The sequence below is a fragment of the Xylaria bambusicola genome (genome assembly GCF_022495145.1).
Source record: "Xylaria bambusicola strain CBS 139988 unplaced genomic scaffold F5B22scaffold_24, whole genome shotgun sequence".
Lineage (NCBI taxonomy): Eukaryota > Fungi > Ascomycota > Sordariomycetes > Xylariales > Xylariaceae > Xylaria > Xylaria bambusicola.
In genome coordinates, this window is record NW_025953577.1 from 454,372 (window position 1) to 482,069 (window position 27,698).

General features: G+C 48.6%; 6 protein-coding genes across 6 annotated transcripts; 3 read left to right on the top strand and 3 right to left on the bottom strand.

Annotated features, from left to right (window-relative positions):
* F5B22DRAFT_212614 (HECT-domain-containing protein) lies at nucleotides 1-7,026 on the top strand. Its single transcript, XM_047969699.1, has 5 exons — nucleotides 1-755; nucleotides 833-948; nucleotides 1,008-5,933; nucleotides 5,987-6,136; nucleotides 6,190-7,026. Exons 1-5 carry the CDS (start codon nucleotides 382-384, stop codon nucleotides 6,384-6,386), a joined length of 5,763 nt encoding a protein of 1,920 aa, XP_047830314.1. The 5' UTR covers nucleotides 1-381; the 3' UTR covers nucleotides 6,387-7,026.
* Nucleotide 7,027: 1 nt separating this feature from the next.
* F5B22DRAFT_212619 (Alpha/beta hydrolase family-domain-containing protein) lies at nucleotides 7,028-8,931 on the bottom strand. The gene is made up of 2 exons (XM_047969700.1): nucleotides 8,923-8,931; nucleotides 7,028-8,749 (listed from the first exon to the last, which is right to left on the bottom strand). The coding sequence occupies exon 2, from the start codon at nucleotides 8,644-8,646 to the stop codon at nucleotides 7,297-7,299; it is 1,350 nt and encodes a 449-aa protein (XP_047830315.1). The 5' UTR covers nucleotides 8,647-8,749; nucleotides 8,923-8,931; the 3' UTR covers nucleotides 7,028-7,296.
* Nucleotides 8,932-9,962: 1,031 nt separating this feature from the next.
* F5B22DRAFT_212655 (uncharacterized protein) lies at nucleotides 9,963-13,121 on the top strand. The gene has a single exon (XM_047969701.1). The coding sequence runs from the start codon at nucleotides 10,238-10,240 to the stop codon at nucleotides 12,854-12,856; it is 2,619 nt and encodes an 872-aa protein (XP_047830316.1). The 5' UTR covers nucleotides 9,963-10,237; the 3' UTR covers nucleotides 12,857-13,121.
* Nucleotides 13,122-13,386: 265 nt separating this feature from the next.
* Nucleotides 13,387-14,327, bottom strand: F5B22DRAFT_647206 (uncharacterized protein; the record flags this gene model as incomplete). Its single annotated transcript, XM_047978835.1, has 2 exons — nucleotides 13,387-13,892; nucleotides 13,961-14,327. 2 exons carry the CDS (start codon nucleotides 14,325-14,327, stop codon nucleotides 13,387-13,389), a joined length of 873 nt encoding a protein of 290 aa, XP_047830317.1.
* A 2,115-nt stretch (nucleotides 14,328-16,442) lies between these two features.
* On the top strand, nucleotides 16,443-21,914 carry F5B22DRAFT_647207 (uncharacterized protein; the record flags this gene model as incomplete). The annotated part of the gene is made up of 5 exons (XM_047978836.1): nucleotides 16,443-16,486; nucleotides 16,567-16,633; nucleotides 16,691-16,803; nucleotides 16,863-18,928; nucleotides 19,531-21,914. 5 exons carry the CDS (start codon nucleotides 16,443-16,445, stop codon nucleotides 21,912-21,914), a joined length of 4,674 nt encoding a protein of 1,557 aa, XP_047830318.1.
* Nucleotides 21,915-26,505: 4,591 nt separating this feature from the next.
* On the bottom strand, nucleotides 26,506-27,642 carry F5B22DRAFT_212856 (vivid PAS protein VVD). Its single transcript, XM_047969703.1, has 3 exons — nucleotides 27,374-27,642; nucleotides 27,141-27,257; nucleotides 26,506-27,067 (listed from the first exon to the last, which is right to left on the bottom strand). Exons 1-3 carry the CDS (start codon nucleotides 27,482-27,484, stop codon nucleotides 26,657-26,659), a joined length of 639 nt encoding a protein of 212 aa, XP_047830319.1. The 5' UTR covers nucleotides 27,485-27,642; the 3' UTR covers nucleotides 26,506-26,656.
* Nucleotides 27,643-27,698: the final 56 nt, after the last annotated feature.

Below are 27,698 nucleotides of genomic sequence, written 5' to 3' on the forward strand. Positions count from 1 at the left end.
TCTTTGTGTGCATCCTACCTTCTCAACTACCTGCCTACCCACCGAATATCCCATCCATCACAATCACATGCCCGCCTGAACAACCGCCTTCACCCTCTGCATTGTGTTCTCTTCGTCTCTGTTGCAAACTGCTGGCCTCGTACATTGTTGAGGCATCTACAACAAATTGCATCCCGGTCGTCAAGCCTTAAGCAGTCTCGCATCGAGAGCTACCAACCTGCAGATGCAACCCTCCACCAGGGGCGCGCCATATCTTCTTACCTTTACCCACATATTCCATTTCGCTTTTCTCGCTCGGCCGTCAACTTAGTCCATCCCACGGCTCTGATTCTCTCGAGTCTTGGTCATTTCATGCATTTCTTATGACCGCACCAGACACTCATGTCTTCCAGGATTACTCGTTCATCTACCCGCCAAGCCGCTGCGGCCTCTCAGGCTTCTTCCTCAGCAAGTCGTACTTCGGGTCAATCTGCTGTGGACCAGTTTGTGGCGCCTTCGACTGGCAGCCTCGCCCAATCAGCCTCTTCCTCCGAATCCCAACCACATTCATCTCGAAAGAGGAAGATAACCACCGAAGATAAGCCTGCTCCGCAAGAGCCCCCAACCGAACGGCCATCTTCTCCTCGTAGATCAAAGCGTCAGAAGGTGCAGAACAATAGCCCTTCTGAGAAATCACAACCGCCGCACCAGACCCCTGCGGCTGCACCCCGGAAGCGCAAGGGCAAGGTCACAGCAACCATGTCTAGTCCATCTGGGTAAGCTCTGATCAACCGACATTACATGGTTTTTACCAGATATGTGTACGGTCATAAAACTAATATTCGCTATAAAGGAGCTCTGAGCCTCAAGTGCCATCCACTATGCAAGGCACTCCTGCCTCCGCAGCAGCATCGGCGTCGTCAAGCCGAAAGTCAAGTCGCCACAAGAAGACCAGTCAGGCAACAAATGGTAGACTACATGTCCCTAACTGATAACTCTTTCTTGATTGTGACTAACTTGAGTTTCAGCCAGTACGTCCGCCCCAACACGGAGGTCAAAACGGGCACCCGCGAACAATCCAACCTCTCCGGATGAAGACGTAACGATGACTGGGACTGGAGATCAAGGGAAGGAAAAGGAAACTCTTCAACCTCCTCCACCACCGCCGCCACCTGCACACGATTCGGATGATGATAGCGAGGACCATGACGACGACGAAGATGACGAAGATCGTCACCGCCATTACGACGATGACGACCCCTTTGGCGGCTTTGGGGGGCCTCCAGGGGCCGGCTTATCCAGTACTCTTAGAGCTTTGACTGGGATGATGTCAGGCATTTCATCGAGATTACGCGATATTCTTAACAATCTCCGGCAGAAGGGTGACCCTTCAGTGCAGCTCATTGCTCTACAAGAACTATCTGAAATTCTCCTGGTATCGAACGAAGATAATCTCTCGGGACACTTTTCTCCCGATGCCTTTGTCAAAGAATTGGTGATTCTGATGCAGCCGAACGAATTCACAGGAGAAGAGAGTCCTGAGATCATGCTTCTAGCATGTCGTTGTCTAGCAAATCTCATGGAAGCCCTCCCTGCTAGCGCTGCCAATGTTGTTTATGGAGGGGCTGTTCCCGTCTTGTGTAGGAAGTTATTGGAAATCCAATTCATTGACTTGGCAGAACAAGCTCTAAGTACACTAGAAAAAATATCCGTCGAGTATCCTACCAGCATAGTCAGGGAAGGAGGCCTGTCCGCCTGCCTATCGTACTTGGACTTCTTCGCTACAAGCACCCAGCGTACTGCAGTAACGACAGCAGCCAACTGCTGTCGTAATATCCCTGAAGATTCTTTTCCGGTAATCAAAGAGGTTATGCCAATCCTCCTTAATGTTCTTGGAAGTAGCGACCAACGTGTCGTTGAGCAAGCTTCCTTGTGTGTCACTCGTATCATCGAGAGCTTTCGATACCAATCGTCTAAGCTGGAACAACTCGTCAGTGTTGACCTTCTTAAGGCTATTTTACGATTACTTGTTCCAGGCACGACAAATTTGATCAGTTCCAGCATCCATACCCTTTTCCTCCAATCTTTGGCTTTTACTGCCAAGGCCAGTCCTCGTCTTTCTGCTGAGCTGGTCAAATTGAACGTTGTTGAGACGCTGTACCAAATTTTAACTGGCGTCTCGCCTCCCAGTGAGACTGAAGATGTTGCCTCAAAGCTTGACAGTGTGGTCATCATGCAAGCCCTGATTCACCGACCCCGTGAACAAATCATCGAGACTCTTAACGTCGTCTGCGAGTTGCTTCCCGGGGCAAGGTGGCCTGAAGTTTCTACGCCTCAAGTCACCAGTGATCTCGATGCTATGGGGCCAATCACTCCTTCCTCATCTTCCATCGGAACACGTAAAAAGTCGTCTTCTGAGAAAAGATTAGAGCTTCTAGATGAATGCAAGGATCAAGTGCGAAGATTTGCCCTTATCCTATTTCCCACCCTTACGGACGCTTTTTCTAGTACAGTGAACTTAACGGTGCGCCAAAAGGTGCTCGACGCTCAGTTGAAGATGCTTTCGAATTTGGACAAAGATATTCTTGTTGACTCACTGAAAGCAGTCCCTTATGCCTCGTTCCTTGCTGCGATTTTGTCCCAGCAGGACCACCCATCATTGGTGATGTATGCTGTGCAGATTACCGAATTGCTGCTCAGCCGCCTAGAGCTAATATATCGGTATCAAATTTACCGAGAGGGCGTTATATCAGAGATTGCTAAGCTAGCAGCCGAATACAATGAACCAGAGGCTAAACTTGTTGAGAATCCACCAGAAGACAAACCCGCAACTTCATCAAATACTGAAGCGGACAGGGTCTCAGTTCAGAACGATTCTGACGATGGTGATCATCATGATGAGGACGAAGATGATGAGGACCATGACGATCATGAAGATGAAGAGGACGACGAAGACCATGTTCACGACGATGAAGATGATGAAGACGATGAAGACCAAGAAAATGACCACCACGAGGACATGACTGCCTCTCCTAGTTCCGATGGTTCTACAATGTCTTTAGATGCACCTCCACGTCTCTTCGTTACTGATATGCCATCAATGAAGACTCGAATTGCTGAAGCTGCAAAGAAATTCATGGATACTTATGAAACGGAGAAGCATGGGAAAGCCATGAAGAAGAAGGCTGTAAAGATTCTCAGCGATCTCCAACATCTAGCATTTGATATTGAGGCCTTCTACCTCCATCGCACAGCAAATGATTTGAGCCCACAGAATGGTACAGCGCTATGGAAGCAACTTGCATCGTACTTCGACGCCGACCTGCTTGAAAGTGTAACGAGTGCAGAGCTTTTAGCTTCTGGGTTGGTCCGTGTTGTCGAAGAGGTCTTTTGTAACCCTGATGAAGCTTTGGCTAACGCCGCAAGAGCTGCCTTTCTCGAGGTGTTTATGGCTAAACCAATTAGTTCCAAGCGAAAGACAGCTACCGCTGACTCGCCGACAACACCTTTCAGTGTCATGATCCACAAACTTCAGGATCTACTGAGTCGTTCAGAGCATTTTGAAGTACTCACTGTTCATCATAATGCCCTTGACAACCGGAGTAGTAGTGCTGCCTCTATGTTGGCGAAGCAGATCAAGATTAAACTCACTGCCGATGAGGACTCAGACATACCACGATCGTATCGGAGTATAATGGTCTCCATTCATGCTATTGCTACCTTCAAAGCTTTAGACGATTACTTGCGACCTCGTATCAATCTCCACGAGCGTCCTCGTGGGTCTCGGCCTCGTGACGGTTTATCTCGAGCATTAGCCGCCATGGCCAGTTCTGCTGGTCTTGTACCAGGAGACCGTCTTGCAGAGAGATTCAGTACCGGTTTTCTTAATTCTGCATCACCACCGCCGCCGCCGCCGCCACAACCCTCTACTTCTCGTACAACCAGGAAATCCAAACCGAATCAACCGGAGGTTGAGACGCCTTCAACGCCGGGCCAGACATTACCGTCAAGGAGAGAGAAAGCCATTCTTCGCAGGTCTACTCGTCGTCATCCAGCGCCAGCCGACGAGACTCCTGCACCACCTCCGCCTCCGCCACCACCGGCAGAAGACGACGATCTACAGAATGCGCTCGAGTGTGCAGATGAAAAACAAATCACTGACGAGGAAGAAGAGGATGAGACTACTGACATGGGTGCTAGCAGCGCCCTCGACGCGATAGTAGGCGAGTTAGATGAGGAAATGGAAGATGCCCCTGGTCCCGACCCAACCGCGGTCAATATGGAAGTAGCTGCTGGGGGGAAGATTACCGCTACAAAGGAAGACGGAACACGAGTGCCTACACCAAGTCAGACAAGCGGGCTCGCCAACCTTCCTAGTCGTAGCGCTCCTTCGCAATCCACCCCAGCACAACAGAACGCTTCTACGCCTACACCAGGACCTTCTTCGAGACCGCTATCATACGCGGCGGCTATACAGTCGGTGCCGCAAGACTGGCACATTGAGTTCAGCCTTGGTGATAGAGTAATTCCCAATGAAACGACAATTTATCGCGCTGTGCACAACGCGCCCTCTCCTTCTCCTGATCATTTGAGTCGTAGCGTTTTCTCTACAATACATACTATTAAATTTCGCCGCGTATCTGGACCACCACCAGCAGAACCTATCGGCTTCTCCTCGCCCTCTTTCGATGGATTACCAGATGTAAACGGTGTTCCTGCGTCGCTTGCGAATCATCCCACTACTGCATCGATTCTCCGCCTTCTTCACATACTCCATGATCTCAATGCTAATATTGACGATATCGTGGTGGAGAACAAGAACAACCTAAGGTTGAACGTGGAGCCGCTCTCTCAGTTCGTCAACACAAAACTCACAGCGAAGCTGAATCGTCAACTAGAGGAGCCCCTGATCGTTGCAAGCAATTGTCTGCCAAGCTGGAGTGAAGATTTGGCTAGATTGTACCCTTTCCTTTTTCCATTTGAGACGCGGCATCTGTTCCTTCAATCTACTTCATTCGGTTACGCGCGGTCAATGAGTAGATGGCAAAACGCACAGCAGGAGGATACCTCTCGGCGAGACCGAAGGGATGAGCGCCCTTTCCTTGGCCGTCTCCAGCGACAAAAGGTTCGCATTTCACGTTCTAAAATTCTTGAGTCTGCTCTTAAGGTCATGGAATTATATGGTAGCTCCCAAAGCATATTAGAGGTTGAGTATTTCGAAGAGGTTGGAACTGGTTTGGGACCAACTTTGGAATTTTACTCCACAGTTTCCAAAGAGTTTTCCAAGAAAAAGCTGAAGCTTTGGCGTGAAGAAGATTCCCATGACTCTGATGAGTTTGTATCTGCTCCTAAGGGACTCTTTCCGAGGCCTCTCAATCAGGATGAACCATCCAGCGAAATCATTTTGCAACTCTTCAGAATGCTTGGCAAGTTTGTCGCCCGGTCCATGATTGACTCTCGCATTATTGATATCCATCTCAATCCGACATTCTTCCGTATAGGTGTAGGTTCAGGAGTTAAACCGTCGCTCGGGGCAGTTAAAATCGTGGATCCTGGCCTAGCCCACTCATTGAAGCACATCAAGAAGTTTGTGTTAGCGAAGAAAGCAATTGTCGAGGACCCAAACCGAACACCAGCGCAGAAAGTTGCGGATACAGAGAGCATTGTCGTTGATGGCACGAAGCTCGATGATCTTGCTCTGGATTTCACTTTGCCCGGGTTTCCTGAGATTGAGCTCATCCCAAGGGGGTCTCATGTACAAGTGACAATCGATAACGTTGAATCTTATCTTGAGAAGGTAATTGACATGACACTTGGTCGTGGCGTTAAGCGGCAGGTCGACGCTTTCCGTGCTGGGTTTTCTCAAGTGTTTCCTTATTCGGCTTTGAGTGCCTTTACACCGGATGAACTTGTCACACTCTTTGGCCGTGCAGAGGAGGACTGGTCTCTAGAGAGTAAGTTGACCGTATGATGATAAAGTGGTAAAGAAGTTAACATTTGCTGGTAGCCCTGACGGATTCTATCAAAGCAGACCATGGTTTCAACATGGACAGCAAGAGCGTCAAAAATTTGCTTCAGACGATGAGTGAATTGACACCAACTCAGCGTCGCGACTTTCTACAATTCACTACTGGCAGCCCGAAGCTCCCCATTGGAGGTATGTGCACGCTCTTCTGCTGTAATAAGATCTCCCAACTAATAGTATGTTAGGTTTCAAGAGCTTGACCCCAATGTTTACGGTGGTTTGCAAGCCCAGTGAGGCTCCTTACACATCCGACGACTATCTACCCAGCGTCATGACTTGTGTGAACTACTTGAAACTCCCCAACTACACTAGTATCGATATCCTAAAACGGCAGCTATTCGTGGCTATCAAGGAAGGCCAAGGGGCTTTCCATCTATCTTAGTATCCTACTGGTAGGATCGATTGGCATGAATGGGATGAAGAAAGGGCTCTCTTTTATTGCATGCTCGCACGTCTGTGCTTTAGTCGTAAGTAGACCAACAAGTAACTGATGCGACACCGTAGTCTGCATTTTGCTATGGGTCAATCAAACCAGGTCTCCTGGGATATCTAATCTTACACGAGCTGACGAGAACGAAAAAGAAACGAGAAAGGATGAGGATAGGAGTTGTGAAATGGATTTCTCTGCATGAAAGGTTCGTTGGCGGCGTAAGGTTGGGCGGAAAGGGTGCAAAAGGCATAGGTGTTCATATCGGCAGCCTGGGCTTACTCTCCCGACCCCTTTACGAATTAAACCTGTGACAGCTTCTCATAACTTACATAAGGTACATAGACTGTTTAAGTTGTTACAGTATGAAATGATGTTGCATTAGTCCAAATAGAACCTCCCCATTAAATATGGCATTGACACTCTAAAGTATTTGGCTTCCCATAACTATCCCATGTGCGAAATCAAGCGCCAGGGGTTGCTTCCGAGGAAATAGTAGCGATTCAATGCTAGACATTACTTGCTCGAATCCACCGAGTTGGCATGGTGCATATCTGCGGCTGCTCCACTATTCATTGCTTCTAGAGGCTCGAAAGTATGTCTTGTAAATATGTTCTTCTCACTCAAAATGCTCGAGTCAACAAGTGAGACATATATTGAAACGTTGTTGTAATTCTAGAGCAGTACAGGGTGTCGAAAGGTATTCTAGCAATGACATGACTAAGATTGTTGATTTTACCTTTCTCGCCCCCTTTAGCCTGACCTCGCCTATAAACTAGATTGCATTGTCTCCTTGTTTATTCTCAAAATACCATATCTATTCGTTGTGTAAAAGGTAATTAGATAGATGGACGGAATCTAGCTGTCATAGTTTGGACTTTTTTGGCCGTCCAACCCTGTCCATGAACTCCTGGCTCATCGTTGTCTTCTCGAGCGTGGGCAGCTTCGTCCACGACTCGTATTCGGCCTGCTCCTCGCGCCACCGAGTCATCTCGGCCCCAATCCAGCGCGCGGCGTGCGCGGCCGTCTCGTCGGGGCATTCCATGGGGAACAAGTGGCCCTTGTCTTCCATGACCACCTCGGCCACGCGCCCGGCCTTCGCGCCGCCGCTGCCGCCGGGGCCGACGCCGCAGGTGGAGAGGCGGAGGGCGCGGATGTCTGGCTTGGAGATTTCGCTTGCAGTGCCGTGCACGAAGAGCGCGCTGGGACGAACGGATGGCAGAGCCTTGAGGACGATGCCGCCTTCGGAGCGGTAGAAGGCGTAGGGCGTCGGCCCTGGTGCTAGCGCTGATGATTCAGAGGGGTCGTAGTCTGGTACGGCGGATTTTAGGACGTTGTGTGGTGGGGAAGACTCCGATGATTCTGAGGTGATATAAGGCCATAGAGGCCGGAAAAATGTGAAGACCTCTTGATGCTTTGGTGTGCGCAATGTTACGCCGGGATGGGTATTGGTGCTAGAGGGAAGATCGGAACTGGGTTTGGAAGAGGAAGAATCAGGAGGGAGCTCGGGAAATAGGGGGGTGGGCAAATCCCGGACGGAGTTCTCAATCCAAGTTTTCAATACCCGCGGGTCCCAGGACCGGTAGAACGGCGACCGTTGGAACGACTCAACGGCAGCCTGTCGGCTCGGCCAAACTTCGCGGCGCCACGTCGAGGCGCGAGCGGGCGAGGATCCTGGGCCCGAGTTCTTCGCCGGGTCGAAGACGATGATGGTGGGGTCTAGCAGGACGAGAGTCGTCAGCAGACGCGGGTGTAGTAGCGAGAGATGCGTTAGGATATTGGCGCCGAAGGAGTGCCCTACGCCGACGATGGGCCGCGGCATCTCGGCGCGGAACACGTTGGTCAAGTGAAGCAGGTCCCGCGAGTGATCGTGCCAGGACGGGTCGTTGCCCAGCTTGTCCTCGTTCAGCTGAAAGCTCCACCCCTGGTTCGAGACGTCGGCGATCCAGATGCCGCGGATGCGGAAGCCGTTTGCCTTTGACCGCGTGTGCAGGTCTTCCCACAGCGCCTCGTACAGCTCCTTCGGAAACCCATTCGCGTGCGCCCCAATGATGGTCACGTCGCCGGGCTGGGGCGAGGGGTTATCTTTGGGGATGTACTGCTTCACGTGCAGGTTTACCACATCGTCTTGGCTGTGCGATGTTGCGCGCGCCCATTCTCTGACATGTTGGCCTGGCACTACGTGCTCTTTTATGTGGAAGGGGCATGAAGACATGATGATGGTGGTGGTGGGGGGTGCAATTGTAGTTGTTGTTATAATGGCCGGTTGTTGGTGATCTCTTGGATGGAGGTAAATTCAGAAATTTGTGTCAACGAAACTTTCCACATATTAGTAACAATGTACGAGAAATGAATGAATTTATAAGAAACGTAGGGTGAGTAAGTAGATGGGTGAGTGAGTGAGTGAGTGGGATGTGAGTCGGAGAGCGAAAGTGTGTCTTTCCCTCTGTCTCTCGGTTGTCTCGCGACAATGCGCGTCTAGGATACCTACATTTGCGATAGTATGGAGCGGCAGAGGCCCGACACAGCAATCTTGGGGAAACACAATGGTCACACAAATGCTGATCGAGTTTGAAGCAGACACACAAACGACATCACACAGCAGGTCAGATCATGAGACAGGATGGATGGAATAGCCGAACCCCAAACTCGGACAGCAAACCTTCACCGTCTCCGTGTCCGTACGTAGATCCTAGGCCGGGATGCAAGTGTAAGGCAGATAACAAACGATGCGAGTTCTCGTGTACTACTAGATATGTAAGACTCGTATGTAACTACCTACATAAGGTACGACGCCTATTTGTTGAATGGTACGCTGTGGGAGGGGGTGTCTCAAGCTGCTTGCTATTTCCTGTAGTGTAGATTGCCTCGGCTCAAATCCTCTTCGGTAGACGGTAGATGGGGAAGATGGATCTATCCCGGGGGGAGTGATAGCAATTACCCCGGATACCTACCTACCTACCTACCTACGTAGCTAGGCGCATGGGGCCAGCAGCAACGGCCGATTAACACATGTAATACGTTCCAAATAAAATAGGGAGATAGGTATGTGCTCAATGGAAGTGCAAATGAATGAATGCATTACTATTCTAAGCACATACATACATGCAGTACATGTAGGTTGAGGCTATCAAAATCACCTAACCCACATATATTTCCTATACCTAGGTACCTACAGGTAGGTACTTGATCATGAATGTGGTAATCCTCCACGTTGTAACTATCTACCTACCATAATGGTCAATCATTGATCTGGATGCTGTCACGGCGAAGCCTAGGTAACACGAGGGCTGCGCCACCGCTAGAAACTCGCAGGTACCTATCTACCTACCGTGGTATCCCTGCATTCAGTAGCAGGGGAGGTACCTACCTAAGGTATGGTCAAGTGGAGATAGACTTGAAGCTACATATGCCACTATCGGATCATATGAGCGTGTAGTCATATTGCTTTACCGGGGTATACTAATTGATATGCACTTGACGCGATATCGGAGTTTCAGAGCGCGTGTTCAACCCACCCCCACGTCATCACCACCGCTCCTCTAGTCCCTTATATCGACTGTTAGGGAGATGAAAACCACACAATACGAGTTCTGACATCTTGCATCTTCTGTCGTACAGCTATTTCTTCACGCTGCACTCCTTCTATCGTCTAACCACTCTATTGGCCTCCTATCTATTTGGTAGAACCCTGTTTTGAATCCGCTGTGCAGAAGTGATTGATTGGTTGATGGTTTGATTGGTCACGAGGTATCAGGCAGCAAGTCGTCTTAACTTAACGTTGGCCAGCTTTGGCCCGCGCAACAATGCCAACTCAAACACGTTCTGGTGGGAAACCATCCGCTGGCACGACGTATAGATCTACTGCCGCTGCTCCCAAACAGCGAAAGTTTCCACATCGTCGACAGTCGACGAAGACATATGGACGTCGTCCGCCACTTGGTAGAAAGTTGAAACAGGAAACGTTGACACAAATGGACTTCACTTCCCTCACTTCTTCGGCAATGCAGGACTTTGTTGCTGACGACGACGAAAAGGAAGTAGAAGAGGCAAAGCAAGAGGAAGAGGAAGAGGATGTTGAGTATGATGGCGATAAGGAGAATATGGAGCTCAAACCGCCCAAGCCGGCTGGAAAAGCGAAGGCTAAGGCACAATCACGCAGCAGCAGACGCAAGACTGCAGGTGATGGACTGGATATTGATGAGGTGCCACGAAAATCCAAAAGGCGAAAGACTCTGGGGGATTCGCCTAATCCAAGCATATCAAGCAGCTTTCACACACAGACCTTAACCCAGATGATGTCCTCAAATGAGAGAGACCGAGAAAACTGGCAGATTGAAGACTCTGAATACGATGACGAGAATGATCTCCGGCTCGTTGCGAAGACCCCACGGAAGAGCACAGCGCATTCTATGAAGACTGGTACTCAAGAGGGTGCTGGATCCGCCGTTCCCAGTTTGATTGAGTCCGCCACACCCGTTAATCGGCAGAAAAAGACCGAGATACCATCTTCGCAGTCACCGGCGACACCTATGTTGTTGCGCTATAGCCCACAACACTCGCCATTAATAACCAAGTCGACCAACGTCACAGCACCATCTCCCATTTTGAAAAACCATAAGACACCTAGGAATGCTATTATTCCTGACTCTTATAGTACCGCTCATGAATCCTCTCCGATTTCTGCTCAAAAGTCCACCGTAGAGGCAACGCCCTCGAAGAAGCTGCGTTTCGAACTTCCCGAGGATAAGGAGAACATTACACCTGGTAGAACGAAGCCAAAGTCTCCAAAACCAAAGTCTCAGTCTACTGGGCGGCGACCCCTGCAAGAGGTTCCCGATTCTGACGAGGAGCTGGAAGACTTGGATGAAACTGAGTACGAGACTGAGGATGATGAATTTGAAGGCCCTGACCCTGACAGTCCTACCCCCCGGCGCTTTCAGAACGCAGTTCCACTAGTCAACAACTTAGAGCCACAACTGGGTCCGGATATTGACCAACCAGAACTAGAACAAACACCAACACGTGGCAGTCGAACTATTACAGGACAGGGCTCGGCGGCTTTACTCGCTTCAGAGGAAGAGGAGCATCTCTTTTTCTTAGAGCAGCCAAATGATTATGAGCCAGGGGACGAAGACATTTTCTTAGAGCAGCCAAATGTTTATGAGCCAGGGGACGAAGACATTTTCTTAGAGCAGCCACATAATTATCAGACAGTGGACCAAGAACTTGGTCAGGAGGATAGGACAGAGGTGGAAGTGGAGATACCAAACTCTCGGGTAGAACGAGACAACACCAACACGACTCCAGCTTCTAGGCTCGGGGGAACCATAGAGTGTACCCTATCAGAACAGGGTGAAAATAACGCCACAACAGATGAGGCACCCCCCTCACAAGATAATTGGTTTACCCAAGGGCTCGAGAGTCAGCGTTTGCCTCTGGAGTCGATCCGCGCCCTTGGTCCTCAAACTCCTCATTCCGATATCATGGTTTCTTTACACCCTGAACATATAGCCAGAATTGTGGACCAAACTAAGAATCATGAATTCAGAGTCTGGAAAATACCACAACAGGTTTCTCGGATATGGATTTATATTACTCGGCCTAAATCGCAGCTCCAGTATATGTGCCTCTTCAGCGAGCCGAAAACACCGGGCGAGATAGAGGACGAGGGTGGCGTTGGTAACGTCGAATTCAATCAAGGGAAGATGGCAGCAAAATTCGCATACGAGATACTTCAAGTCTATGAACTCAACAATCCTGTCTCTTTGGATGAGATGAAGCGAAAAGGCTGGGTAGCAGGTCCTCCACAAAAATATACATACATACCCCCAGCCGTCGTGGGAGAGCTTACAGCTAACCTGAGATGCGCTTTGTTTGGAGAAGCCTCTCAGTTAGAAGATGCCAACCATGAAGATTTATCAGAATCTCAGGAACTAAAAGCACAGCTACAAAGCGATGCAGATTACTCTACGCAGCAACATTCAGAGTCCACAAACGAGGTTATCCCCGCAAGCCAGTCACCACATAAGAACGGCGGTGCGAATTCTGAAGCTGTGGTAGATGAGCAAGGTTTTGTTAGGCCGGCGCTTTCCCGAGTTCGTTCTACATCATCCAACCACGAGTCGCCATCGCTTCCTAGCCAGAAGCACCGCAATTCGATACGACCCTCTCAGGCTACTACGGTAAGCCAGGTGTCTTCAAGTCCGTTGATTTCGCCGGGAAAGTTGGGCGCCCGTCCAGTGCCCGTCTCTAGCGAAACCGTAGGCAGTAGCCCGACATTATTCCGTCGCACGCACTCTTCTCTGCGATCTTCTCAGTTCCTGACACCAAGTCAGATGTTGCCTGAGAGCTTATTGAACGCTGATATTCATGAACCACCCCCTATCGTTTGGGATTCTGCAGACTCTGGGGATTCTGATTGATGATCTTCTTAACCGTTTTCGATATGATGGGATGACAAAGCATTGGGAAAGGAAACGAACACGTAACATTATGTGGCGTTACAAATGCGCGTTGTTACTTCTGGGACTCTGGTAGACAATTCTGGCAACTATATGTATAGTAATAGCATTGAAATGATGAGAAATCGCACCCCTGGCTTTATGATTATATCTCGCCTTAGTCGAGCTGTAGATACCTACCTCAAGGTAGGTTTACATAATAGTGTAGACCAGCATATCAACCCACTGCCGGTTATATAAATAGTTTGTGAGATCCTGGCGAGGTTTGTTTGTTTCGTTGATCGCTTTACGCTTGCTCAAGGTTAATAAATGCTGAATCGAAGCTTCTATCTCGCAATTAAATTAGCTCTTGTTTACGATTAATTGAGATCTAAAGATCTTGAATCAACAATGTGTAGCTCATAAACCATTCATAATTAGATCAAATGAAAGGCTTCATGAAATGTATTCTAGTTTTACCATGTTTTATATACAAGCTCTGCAAGCATCGTCTATTTCTTCTCCTCGGGCTTCTCCTCAGGTTTTGGTGTGGGTAGCTTGAAGCTCTCTGGCTTGCGGTCCTGGCCAGGACCGACTTGTTCCCAGGCACTAGAGCCACCCTCGAAGTTACGGAAAGCTTGTGTCAACTCCAGAGGCTCAGTGACGATGCGCTTCTTCTCCTCATCGTAGCGAACCTCGGTGTAGCCGGTCAGGGGGAAGTCCTTCCGTAAGGGGTGGCCCTCGAAACCATAGTCGGTCATGATGCGACGAAGGTCGGGGTGGTTCGTGAAGAAAACGCCAAACATGTCGTATACCTCACGCTCGTACCAGTTGGCGCCATCGTATAAGCTCGTGATACTAGGGACGGGGGAGGCCTCATCGGCGTATGTCTTAACGCGAATGCGCGCGTTGTGTCTCACACTCAAGAGGTTGTATACAACCTCGAATCGCTGGTCCTTGGTGGGGAAATCGACTGCGGTGATACTGCTGACTTGGGTGAATTCGGCAGCTGTGTTGTCTGCGGGTCTGAGTCAGTACTGTCTCATGGCTCGTCTGAGGAAGACAAGTTGAAAGAGGTGTACTCACATTTGAGGAAAGAGAAGACGGGTATCACGCCGGCGGGGGGGATATAGATGACCAGCTCGTCCTTCCAAACGGAGAACTGCTGGACGTACTTGGGCAGACAGCCCATGAGCCAGGCGCCGTAGCGATGGAGGTCGTCGGCCTTGGTGGCATACTTATCGGCGGGATTGACGATGGGAACGTTGAGCTCCTTGGGGTGGTCCCGGGGCGCCAGCCTCATGTTCTGGATGTCCCGGGGTATGGCGACATTTTGGCGAGCGGTCGAGGCGATACAGCGCACGACTTGTTGTTCGTTCCGAGGCTGGACAGAGCTCTTCGCGGGCCGCAGAGCTGTAGCCAAAGCCCTGCTGCGGCAAAGCTTGGTCGCCATGGCGGGTGAGCAGGCCAATTGATGGTGGGAATGGGGTGGTGGTCGTGGGTGAGTTAATTGACCATTGACGGAGGTTCAATTACCACTTGCTGCTGTTGCTGCCGATGATACATGGATACGGCTCGGGCAGCTTAGCAGGGACTAGGCGGGCTCTAGCGGACGGGGAACAATATTAAAGCGTTCTCCGGTGCTTAACATCTAGCACAGTACGCAATGAAGAGATCGTACTATGTATGCATGTACCTGCACCAACTGACGTAACATTACCTAGAAACCCGAAATTAGCTAGTGTATTCTACATAGACCGGTATCTTTTCCTAAGAGTCGGTAAGTAAGCTACTTGGTACACTAGAAGGCACCTATATAGGTAGGTATGTATGTACTGCACACAGGGTTCGTCAAATGTACTACTAGTATTTTAGTACTAGTAAGTATACTACTAGTATTGACTAGTAAGTACTAATACTAGTATTAGGTTTCAGGTCAACTAATAAGTATATATTAATACTAGTTAAGAACTAATACTTAATAAGTAAATACTACTAGTATATTAGTTATATTAAGTATTAGTTCTTAATTAGGGTTAGCGTTATTAATAAGGTAGCATTAAGCCTCATTAGGCAATTGTTCTTTTCTTTAATCATTCATTTAATTGTTACGCTGTTAGCCCTACATTTACCCCCTGTCAGCCCCATACATAGCCACATACACCTTATACACAAGCCACATGCTTAGCCACTGCATTTTCATTAAATTTTCATTAAGTCACAACATCTAGTATTACTAGTACTTACTAGTACTTACTAGTAGTAGGTACTAGTATGGGCTTTCATGTACTAGTAGTAAGTAAGTACTAGTATAGGATTTCAACTAGTAAGTACTAGTATGGGCAAATACTAGTACTTACTTACTAGTTGTAATTGCCTGACTGCACATTACACAGTACATGTAAAGATTATGTGTATACGTACTTGTAAGCGTTGTTGAATACCTACCTGTCGAGCCTGTATTGGAAAAACCAATACAAGCCAGCTGAACTGTGTCTGCAATTGTCTGAGTATGTATGTATGTCGCAGGTCGTTTGCTGCAAATGAAATAAGGTCTTTGACATTGTATCACCATATCAGGCAATAGGTACATACAGCACAGACTAGGCACAGCAGAGCACATGCTCAGGTACCCTCGGTACCTACATATGGCTACCTAGCCTACCGATTGCTGAAAAACACGTGGCGGTCGTCGTTACCAAACAGATCTCTAAAAGGGCAAAGACGCGTTGTAAAATTTTGCCAAAGTATCTGCAATGTTGAGAATTCAAAATCCAAGGGCGCCGAGAAACCGCGTTGAATCAAGCGAATTATTAAAGGTATATACAGGTAAATGCACACACCTACCTAGTTACAAAGGCATGGGCTGCGCGGGCAAGGCTTGTGCTGAGGTACCTACTAGGTAAATAGGTACCTAGATATACATTCAAGTCAGGTGACCGTGGCCCAATCAGCCCAATCAGCTCAATCAAACTAGAAAAACTCGATGTCTCAGTCTAACTCAATTCGGCTGCCTCCATGACTTGAGCGCTACAGGCCACAGCTGGTCGAAGCACGGTGCACCCTTCCATCCAATGCCATACCTAGTCAGACGCTACACTCACTACCTTACCTACCTACGGCCTACCTACTAAATAGCCTCTAGCAGCAACTCCTTTGCTTCTTTTTGCCTCTGCCCATCAAACCTCTCCATCCGCTCTTACAGCACAGCTAGTCTAATCATCGTCAACTGTCCTTTGGCGTCACGAGTTATCTAGAACATCGTCCTGTTGCATTTTGCCCTTGTGCATTTCGTGGCCGGCGTTCTATTGGCGGTATTTCGCGTGGTTTCCGTCCCGCCTCAAAGCTTTTTTTCTGATGCATAACCACCCAACGAGGATTCGACATACGTCTTGACGGCTCGGCCAAACACAACGCCCTTTGATACCTGCCTCATTCCTTCTCACAATAGACGACGCGGTAGATTCTACGCTGCTGAATTTGCTGACGCGACATTCTTTTGCCAAAGCCAGCTGGTTCTGCATTCGCGATACCTGACTATCCTAAATCCCAAGCTACACAATTCACAATGGCCCCGCAAGATACTTTCATTGATGACGAAGACGATACATGGTCAGTCATGTCATGCTTGGCCTCCCTCGGCTTGTAATGTGATATTCTGGGGCGTTTAACATACTGACTATTTGGCATAGCCCTCTTTGTATCGAGGAGTTCGATCTTTCTGACCGAAATTTTCGGCCTTGTCCTTGTGGCTATCAGGTATGGGCGTAAGCGTTGCTCGAGCTCAACAATAGTACTAATACAGAACCCCCGCAGATCTGCCAGTTCTGTTTCAACAATCTCAAAAATAACCTGAACGGTCTATGTCCTGCATGTCGCAGACCTTACGACGACAAAGACGTGAAATGGAAGGTGGTAACACGCGAAGAGTACCAACCCCCCACCCCCAGATCAAAATAACTAAAAGACATTATCTAATGTTTCGTAGGGAAGCGGAGTTCCGGGCCAACATACAAAAGAACCAAAAGAAACGTGCTAGCGAGCAGCGACAAAAAGAGGTTCAGAAGCGCGAAGCTGAAAGGGAAAACCGCAAGAATCTTCAGGGAGTCCGGGTTGTTCAGAAGAATCTCGTATATGTTACAGGTCTGACACCAACGGTTCGAGAGGATGAACTACTCAAAACTCTTCGGAAACCAGAGTTTTTTGGGCAATATGGCAATATCCAAAAAATCTCTATAAGTAACAGGAAATCTTCCGATGGCCAACAACAGTCCCTCGGCATATACGTTACATTCGAGAAGAAAGAGGACGCAGCGAGGTGTATAGCAGCAGTTCATGGCTCTCAAAATGGCGACCGTGTGCTAAAAGCCCAGCTGGGTACTACTAAATATTGTTCAGCTTGGCTTCGCCATGAACAGTGCGGCAATCGACAGTGCATGTTCCTACACGAACTAGGTGATGAAGAAGACAGCTACTCACGTCAAGACTTGTCATCACTTAATAGTGTACATACACAACGTCCCCTATCTAATGCTGCATCATCGTCACGCTCCGTGTCTCGCCCACACCCTTCAGCTATTCACCAGCCAGCTACATCCCAGCCGATGATTCGCTCATCTAGTAAAGAGGACTCTGAAGCTGGTGATGGGCCTGCCTTACCAGCCTCAGCGAACTGGGCACGGACGACGCAACAACGTAGCAGACGTGGCAGTCATGCAACCAGTGGTGCTGCCTCAAGCCCTGCAATCTCCACCTCATTACCTGCCACTGCTAGTTCTATCCACGAGTCTAATGACACAGCAATGTCTCAGGAATCTGGCCGGAAAGCCGATAGGCAGGTTGCTGATACGAACGTCGCTGCTGACCCAGCGCCCTCGAAGCCACAATCTTCAATAGAGGATCCGTATGATTGGGATTATTTTCGTAGGGTACTGGAAGAGACCCGTGCTGCTTTTCTCCCCAAATCTTATTCTGGAGATGAAATACCTCCTATGTTTGATTTGAATGGGGCAGCAAGGAGACGAGCTATGCGTGATGACGATGAGAATCGTCTAGGCGATCAGGACGATCAGGTGGATAATCTGACCCAATCTGATGGAGAGCTCGAGAGCGGCAGTCTCGCGTTAGGAGGCGAGCCAGAAGATAGAGACCCGGCACGCAGTGTGCTAGGCTATGAGCAGAGGCGAAATGCGTCAATCCAGAGAGGAACCGCCAGTGATCTATTTGGCCCATCTCTCACTGGCTTTGGCCCAGCTTCTGCGACAGTAGGTTCAATCGGAAGCCGAACCATGACACCACAACAACAGCCATTATTCATACGACCCCAGAACACCTTTACCGACCAGATGCCTCCTGGAATTTCTCCTCAGCAACCATCCCAACAGGCCACTGTATTTCAGGGACAAGGCCATACGCGCCAACAATCGCGGTTCAGCTTTGCCAACGAAAACAGTGCTAGCTCTATCAACGTAAAGTCAACGGGTGATCCTAGATATATGGCTCAACAGTCATCCATGATGCCTTCTGCATTTCGTTCGCAGCCAGTTGGTCAATTATATACCACCTCTGTGTCTGGGCCCCCACCTGGCCTGAAATCGACGGGTACGCCTCCTGTAGGTGGTGGCATGTTCGGACAAGGCCATACTTTTGGCGCATCTGCGTTCGGTGGGGCCGCAAAGAGCAATCCAAATGACTTGCTTCAATCTCTGATTCGGAGCAATGTGGGCAATCAGGCCCATGATGGAAAGCGTGAGTACATGATCCCCCAAATTTCCTCTTTCCATAGCCAATTCCCATCCTCTACCTCCCCAACTCCTGCTCCGGCTCCCGGCCTCCTGGCAACGCTCTACGCCTCCCAGCCTGGAGCTTTCCCGGACTACGGACCCAAGCAGAAGAAGAAGGGGAAGAAGCACAGACACGCTAACACTTCCTCCTCTGGGGGGAGTGGCTTAGTAGATCTTGCGGACCCGAGTATCCTGCAGGCGCGGATGCACCATCAGCAACAGGGCAACAGCATGGGAGCCGGGCAGGGACTGTTCGGTGGTCAAGCACAAGGTGGGTACAGCAACCCCAATACTATGTATGGAGGTGGCGGATACAACAGGTGGTAGTCGTTCAATAGAGCTTGCGAAGCAATGGGCGGTTTGTTTGGTTTTTAATGGTTTTGGGTTCCGGCAAGGGGTCAATTAGGCGTCAAGGAAATCGGAATGGAATCTGATCGGAACATTCCATTGCACATCTGTTTAAGCGAGCATTACAAAGGGATAATGATCCAGGATGGATCTGGGTTGCATGGCGTCCACTTGCTCTTGGAAACGACGGGGCTACTCCACCACGGCTGCTGCCATTCTCGAGATACACTTCGTTCTTGGTGTTAACCTTGACTCTTTTTTTCTTTCTTCACATGATTGGTCACGCCAGGCAAGCCATCGTCGTCTTCCACAACTTTCATGTACGTTTACACGCAGAGCTAGCCAAGAGCTTATACCTAAGAAGCTGGCTAATATAACATTCTCAACCTTTCAGTTTTACCAATATCCTGTATAATGTGGAAGACGACCATGGCAGCCTACGACGTGATAATGTGCCTATTTCTTTGAATCTGTAGCCATGTTTTTAAGCTGAAATCCCTAGATGCTAACTTTTTCTTATACTAGACGACGATCTTCTTCCTCTCGACGCAGCATCTTCCGCTGTTGACGCATTAGTCTCAGATCCATATCCGTCCGATCTTCAAGATCCCATTTCGTTTGACGGTACAAAATCGCCTGCTTTACCCCCTGGGCTAGGTTTTACTCATACACACCCGCTCTCCTTGGTCTATAGTGAAAGGACACAGAGCCCTCTGTCCCAAGACAGGCCACAGTCAAGAAGTAACGTAGTCCGCTCAATCTCCAGTACAATACCTCGACCAGTCACACCACTTGCCCCCAAGCCTACAAAACAAGCGTCAGTGCGAGGTAAGGAAGAGACTCCTACTGGCAATAATGATGCCAGGAAGAATATAAAGGAGCTAGCCAACACGAGTGGTCTCTCGCAAGACATTGCCGCGCAAGCCTCTAAAACAAAGGCAAGCCTACTCCAAGAGGAAGATTTTCCAGCTCTTGACTCTGTGAAGACTGCCTCTCCCTCTAAAGCACCTGGCACTCCGTCAAAGCCTAGTCAAGCCTCAAAAACTTCAACTAGTAAGAAGGTTACTGCAGATCCAGCAAATAAGACATCGATGGAAACCAAGTCGAAGAGATCAGAGAAGCGACCAGTCCCCGGTATTCTCGACATTGCTGCCGCTACAAACACAATTTCCCAATCAGCTACAGGCAAAAAGACAGACATTCCGGATCAGGCTTCCACCCACACCCCGTCTGGTTCCCAGTCAGGCAAAAATCAGGTGACTTCTGCAATCCCGACTCCTACACCCACAACGGCTTCAGTGTCTTCACCTCTCGCTAAAGTGGCGCCAAAGACACTTCGGCTAGTGCAAACTCCGAAGACAGAACTGCCAGCGACCCACGTAGCACCAGCTGCTGTGGCCTCGATACGTTCAGCTGCTACATCGAGCTCGGCTCATCGACCACAGACACCGGCAAGTGAGATAGTGTCTGATACTGCATCTATTGTGAGTGCTTCCATTTCCGCATCGCGAACCAGCTCTCCGCCTCCATCGAAAATTGGCTCCCTTCCTGCACGTCCGACTACGAAGAGCCAACAGCGCAAACAACGCAAAGAGGCCTCGAAAGAAGCAGCTGCCCAAATTGCCGACACCAAACCATTCGAACCCGAGGTTGAGGTTGCACCAATCCTTGGGCGGAAAAAGAAACAGAAGAAAGAGAAGAAGCCTACTGGTACAAGTAGGACGTCTACCCGCCCAGCAACACCGAGCACGACCGAGGCCTATGAAGAGAAGGTTGTTCCAGAAAAGGACTCATCCACCAGTCAAAGCGGCGGGACTGCCCGAAAAGACTCCAAAGCAGGTCTGTCATTAACAGAGCAAGCAAAAGTCAGCAAGGAGAAGGGCAAGCCCTCGACGAACTCACCAAGTCCCACGGCCACGGCTATCGATACATCAATCAAACTGAATGAATCCACTAAAACAACGGTATTGACACCCGACTATATCAGCCATACACCTGAAGTAAAGCAGGAACAGCCAGTAGAGCAAGACATTGGGGAGATTCCTCAGCTTCGGGACGTTTTCAGTGCTCTAATGAACGAAGGATCCTTACGCAATGTTGAGAAGATCAGTTTCTTTAAGCCTTTGCCTACACATCGTCTGGATCCCAACGCTACTGGATCAGTCTCTCTTCCGCCTACTTTGAAAGCTATAGTTACCAAGGAAGACGAGGAGAAACTCAATGCCTTTCAGCCAGTGCGCAAGATCGTAAACGACCACTCGGTGCTGCTCACTCCCAACGGAGATTGTGTGTTGAACTTGACGCCAGAAGAGGAGGACTTGTACCTTGAACTCCAAGACCATTTGAGGTCTGATAGCATTCGCCCTACGGCCTTCTCCGCCACTCGTCATACGCCAGCCAGTGGATTCAGCTTAGTTAAGAATCGTGCGGTGCCCAATGGGCCGCCATCCTTCTTCCCACTGGGTCCTGATAACTACCCCAGCGACCCAGTCGGCAAGATGCACCGAGAGGAGGCTATCAGCTGCATTAACCAGCATGTTCTCCCGTCTCTCAATCTGGGAAGTTATAAGACTATGGGTGCCACTTCTAATTTTACTAAGAATGTTAATCTACAACAATTGGCGCCTTGGATTTATCCTCCCACAGACAATGCAGAGGATCAAAGAAAGATGTTTACGGGTCGAAACACAGATGAGTACGGCACAGCAGCAGGCGGGCATTCAGATGCTGTGTACGGCAGCTACGAGCACCCTGAGAATGGCCCCTCGCCAGCCATTGGCAGCACTCCCCTGATGTCAGTCGAAGACGCCGAGACGGTCTGGGCTCAGGCCAAGAAACAGCATGAGGCGCTTGACAAGAAGTTTCGTCAATTGCAAGCAAAGAACCGTCGTCTTGTCGATCTGCATTGACTGCCCGACCCCTATAAGGTGTTGGGATTATGCCTCGATGGCCCCGTCTTCATGATCAGATGGGTTTGTTATGTGATAATGACTATCACCATCGCTGTGGCCATCTTACGCTCCGTTCTCAACTCGGCTCTCGTCTTGGCCACCGCAGTTGGTGTGCACAATGGTTATTAGAAGTGACCAGCCACGAGCCTATAGGTCGTCCTGATACTCCGCTTAACGATATCCCGGCATTTCCATCGTCTGGGCTTCATCGTTGTGAAAGCTTTGAGACAAATTAGGATATGATGAATAATGATAAGTTGTAGATGCATAGGACATGTACAATAGACGGGCTCGGTCACTGGGTCCATAGTGTGCAACAGATGTTTTAGTAGAAGGGTACGATCCTCAAGGATCTTGAACGTCTGAGCAGTAGTTACACTCAGCAGAAGCATGCTCTTAACTGTACTGAATCAAAACATCCCTTAGTGAGCAGAGAGAATAGAATGCCAGGATGTAACACTTATTGACCACTCGTTCGATGACGTGTGCATAAAATAAAAAGATAAATCCATGGAGCCAAGAATGGGTATGCGGCATTATAACCGCTTAAACTCTCCATAATTATAAGACTCAACTCTTCGTAGGGTGGATATACAGTAGTATTGTTTCGCGGTAGTTGAGATTTACGAGGCCTACCTGGGTTGAATTTCCTTGGAAAACCAGGAGAATAACCAGATGCCCTAAATAACGTTCTGCAGAGTGATGTAACATGAGCGTATCATTTTGTCAAAGCCTAAAATTTGTGTGGATCGACTACTTTGTTGAATCCGGTTACTAATTTATAGTGTTAAGTGCAGTTAGGTTTGCCATGATGGCCTCGATAGGCAACCAAAATATCACGATTATATATGAGGAATTTCCCATGTAAAGAACGAACCAAATTGAACCAATACGATGGCTATGAAGATAGGGCTGTGACACAGAGACGGTCTCGGGATGTCTCGGATTTATTGAAAGTGAGGCTATTCAGACTTCGCGAATGTGAGACACATTAGCGGACCTGGGGAATTAGGAACACCGGTGCGAGTGTATGTGAGTAGACCAAAGTTGAGCTATATACACACAAAGGATCCGGTTAGGCCATATGAACATCAACAGCCACATCATTACATTGATGTATTGTGAATAAACTTGAAATCAAGCTCAAATACTAAATCCAGCCCTGCTTACAGCTGCACCAAGCACTCTGTTTCGAATTATAGTCTCATATACTTATCAGCACTATAAACTTATTTTTCCTGTTTCAACAGATATATGCATGATTCACCTACGCCTTATCGCACGAGCCAAGGCATTGATTTACGCTAACACATCACTTTTGCTACATGAATATACTTCTTCCTTCGCATGATAGTAAGAAGTCAGCCCGGAAGATCTCAGGAATATACTATTGTGAGTTTCGAGACGGTAGGGTAGCAATAGTGCGTCCTACGGAATTGCTCCATAAATAACATCGTGGAACGTACATAGAGCTCATTGGAGCAAAAGCGTTTGCCATTCATAACGGAGAGAACGCCGGCCCAATCGGTGCGTAGACAGTATAAGCGTTGATCTTGATTGTCCGTATAGCAAATTATGGAATTATCTACGACGGAAACGGCTAATAATAGTTGAATATTACGGGCCTATATAGAATATATATCTACCGTTTAATGGCACTGGGCTCTAGTTCGTGGTCTGGTATGATAGTCGGCCTTAAGCACCAATGTTCAACTGATCTAGTTGTGATTATGGTATTGAGCGAGACATAACTAAGACGAAGCTAGTCTGCCTCTCTTCTCTCGAGACTAATGTTCGGAACCACCGTAGATTACTGTAATTCTGAATTGTCTGTTTCGTGAACTTAGATACTAGTGTGAACATAATATTCTAATAGGCAGACACATACGGTAGGTGTTTTAGTATTCGGCTTCTTACATTGCGAAGTAAGACCTTCACCGTGGCACCTGACCCTCACATTCTTTTTAGAAACAAAAAGCACTCTGAGTATCAGAGATCGTCAGGGATCAACAGCCTCGGATGCTCTATATGGCCTATACCAAATATGCCAGTGTCATGCTGTCTATTCCTAAACTGTGTCTTACCTTAGCTCGTTGTTTCGGGCGGCATAGTCCATAGTCGGTATGTTAGCTCGTATACAGACAGATATCAACGAGACCGTACAAATGGAATTCCGGCCAACGCATTATCGAAAATGGTAAGCAAAAATGCTCGGCAGTGATTTCGATGTTGGATACCCTTTTCTCGATCTACATGCACCAAAGCCAAGCCGTTCTCTTCCCCATGATCGACCCTCTATGATCCGAGCTAGCAAATTAGTGTAGTTCAATGCAAGACCCTCATTCTATCCTTACTTCACCTACATATGTGGGTACCCGGTCGACTCCGCCCATCTCTCGACCAGAGCTATGCTACACGATCTGTACTTCACATTGACTATGCACGAACGATTCTCTCGACGGCGAGGCGAAGTAGGCAAAACAATGTGTGTGTTCGTTCATGTGACATCGGTGTGACTCGACTATCTACCAGCCCGCCTGCAACTTTCCCATCCCCCGGACCCCTCTGCGTCCGAGGCAGATCTACATACAAACATTGGCGAGTCTATTCTATCCTTACATGTATGTTGCCACAGCACAGCATTTGGCCAAGGGGAGAGAAACGGGCCAGGTAAAGGAACCCAATCCAATCCGTCTCCCCCTCCCCCACGCACCCAATTAGAACTGCGCGATCCCCGAGTGGTCGTGCAGGAACCTGCAATCGAGAGAAGATGGGGCGAAGTGTTTGCCTAGATTAGATAGTGGTAGATATTCTTCAACGTACTGTCGATATTCTCCTGCACATGCCAGACTTACACCACGGCCACGATACTAACAGTATTGCACCGCATAGGATCGACAAACAACAAGGCAGGCCCCAGGCCACAGGCAGCCATTTCGGGATTTGCCTAGGCAGCCAACCAGGCAGCCAAGGCAAGCCACCAGCATCCACCCTACGCCCTACCCTACTATGTAGATCTGGATAGCCTAGGTATGTAAGTACATGTACATGGTATAATGGTGGGCAAATTCGAGCTGGGTACCTAGTACAGTTTTGGGAATACTATTTAATTACCACGACCAGGAGATGAGGTTAACTGTTAAACCTTATTGTCTGTATGTATGGCTTTCTGATTTTGCTTTTGGTGATCTTTGCCCTCGAGATCCGGGTAATAGGGATTTAGTCTGCTGGGTAGATATGTCTATATTTGACGACGACTGCCAAACCAAGTGCTGCTACTGCTACACTGCTTCCATAATAGCCCCCACCCAGGTGATTACTACCTGAAGGTCACGTCTGATGATACCTACTTACCTGGGTAGTCGGTCTGCGTGTTATGTTGTTTGTGGTGGGAGATAACGGGCTTCTACCCGCTGCGTGATACGACTTACATGCATATCAAGAAAAAGGATCTTCGTCATCTGCCTATATGCTGTGTTCTATACAATAATCTTGTGTTCCGCTTTCACCTTGTCCTGTCGTAAGCATCCTTCCACGAGACGCATAACACCGAACAGATAAGTAGTACGCACAGAAATTGGCTGAACAGCTAAGGGCTGCGTGGGATAGGCTGGGCTTGGCTAGTATAAGATTCGGGGATAACTAGATACAGCAACGATTCAACACAAGAATCTATCCATGGATGAATGTGTATAGATAAACCAACACTTAAATTTACATTACTATACACAATCAAATCCAGGAAGGGATGGTTCCTGGTAACAAACGTTGCTGGTGGTGGGATTGAGAGGCCTTAAGAACAGGGGTTCACGATCTAGCTAGGTACTTGCACTACTGTAGGTTTATATGTAAGCCGAGCGTCTCTTATTCAGAAATAGATAGGTGGATGGCTTCCCACGTGTGGTCTATTCTACGCTAATGCTTCGTACCGTGTACAGCCTAAGTCGGTGGTTAGATTTCATCTGCCTAGGTGCCCATATGGCGTAGTCAAATTTGATATTGAGAGCAAGGGATGGTGAGGTTTCTGTTGTGGCTATTCTGTAGAATCAGCTGAACAGGTGGACCACATCCATTGGAACCAATACTAATGGCTCCTCGCTCGTGAGGAGGTCTGAGACCAACACGAGATCAGACATTTTTACAGCATGTTACAACAATAGATGCAGTTCAATGTGGCAAAAGACACGTTTCTGAATTTTTGTCAAGAAAAAAAAGTCCCAGTGATCCCGCTAGCCGGCCCCGAGCCAATGGCTTGAATATCCGAGCCAAGTATCGTGTCGGCAAACGAGATCCCTTTTTTGCTTTTTCTTTCCCTCTGTAAAATAAAAAAACGCCAATATCTGCCCTCCAAACACGCCCGCTCCCCCGCCCCCATCACTCCCTCCAAGCATGAGCACATAAGTAATAACAAAAATGATTCAAACTATATAGGGTATCAATACGATGCCTGAAAGCAGATAGAAGGCCCTATATCTCTCCCTTCGAGTAGATTCAGACCAATCGCAAAACAGTGAAAAATCAGATTGACAAAGACGCCTTGGACTTGCCGCTCCAGATGAAGTGGTATCGCGTGTAGTGAGTGATATGGCGATGCGGAGGAGGGGTGATGATCACTTCGAGCCAGGGTCGTGGACGATCCTCCATTCCATCCTTTTCAGTTCCATGGCTTGCGGCGTAATATGTGTGGCAATAATTTCTCATCACCGCGCCTTCTCCGCAAGAAAACCAACGTAATACCGGGGTGACGCGGTATCCCACGGGATAGGTATGATGGTGATTATATTGGTGAATTTCTGGCCATTCTTTTTGAAGTTTGTTACCTCGATGACCAGCTCGCCGTTGGATTCGATGGTACGGCGCATCTTCTTGAGCACGCTCTTCTCGACGTGGCTCCGCGTTGACGACTTGCGAACCTTGCCTCCCGGCGCTTGCATGAATCGGCAGTTCTTGCCGAGCATCTCCTCCAATGGATACCCCGTCAGCTGGGTGCATGCCTCGTTCGCGTACACGACCGGGTAATCGGGTTGCTGGATATCACACACTACTATGGCGCACGACGCATCTACTGCCGGAAGATGTACCACTGGTGAGGTTCTCATTGCTACCCGGCTCTTCATAGCTGGTTAGCGAATGCTCGATCTCAAGTGAGTTTGGTGGGTGAAAAAGTAGAATCGTAGCACTAACGAGAACACCCAATATGTCGAACCCACTGGGGGCATAAATACCCGGATAGATGATGGAGTCAGTCACAGTATCATCTCGAGGAGCCGCAGGACCAGCTTCATTCTCGGAATAGTTGTACTAGGAAGCATAATTAGATATGAACTACCATAACTTGGCATTGCTAATATTCAATGTCATGGCTGCCTCTAAGTGAACTCGTAGGCGACTCAGTCTTAGAAGGAGAATCAACTCACCTCCAACGCATTATACTCCCAGGGATTCATGAATACTGATTTTGGTATATGATATCTCGTTGTCATGGAGAAATGACAAGGGCTAATGGTTTTAAGTTGTTGTGACGACATGGCGATAATTCGCAGGGAACCTCAAGGTATTATATGTAGACACAACGTTGATGAGCTTCGACAGGAGCGAAAGAGGAGTAAGCTAGCTGCAGGTAGACGGAACGAGTGGCTTGCCCAAGTAATTTGGTTGGATGTGAAGCCTCACGAGAAATGACAACTGGTTGGTTGTAAGTGGGACGTGGTGTATCAACAGGCCCAGCTGTGGTACGAGTTG

Coding starts and splice junctions, on each gene's coding strand:
- F5B22DRAFT_212856 (XM_047969703.1), bottom strand. CDS start 27,484: ATGTCGTCACAACAACTTAAAACCATTAGCCCTTGTCATTTCTCCATG. Junction 27,258..27,373: donor GGGAGTATAATGCGTTGGAG/GTGAGTTGATTC, acceptor TATGCTTCCTAG/TACAACTATTCCGAGAATGA. Junction 27,068..27,140: donor TCGACATATTGGGTGTTCTC/GTTAGTGCTACG, acceptor CCAGCTATGAAG/AGCCGGGTAGCAATGAGAAC.
- F5B22DRAFT_212619 (XM_047969700.1), bottom strand. CDS start 8,646: ATGTCTTCATGCCCCTTCCACATAAAAGAGCACGTAGTGCCAGGCCAA.
- F5B22DRAFT_212614 (XM_047969699.1), top strand. CDS start 382: ATGTCTTCCAGGATTACTCGTTCATCTACCCGCCAAGCCGCTGCGGCC. Junction 756..832: donor ACCATGTCTAGTCCATCTGG/GTAAGCTCTGAT, acceptor TTCGCTATAAAG/GAGCTCTGAGCCTCAAGTGC. Junction 5,934..5,986: donor GGAGGACTGGTCTCTAGAGA/GTAAGTTGACCG, acceptor ATTTGCTGGTAG/CCCTGACGGATTCTATCAAA.
- F5B22DRAFT_212655 (XM_047969701.1), top strand. CDS start 10,238: ATGCCAACTCAAACACGTTCTGGTGGGAAACCATCCGCTGGCACGACG.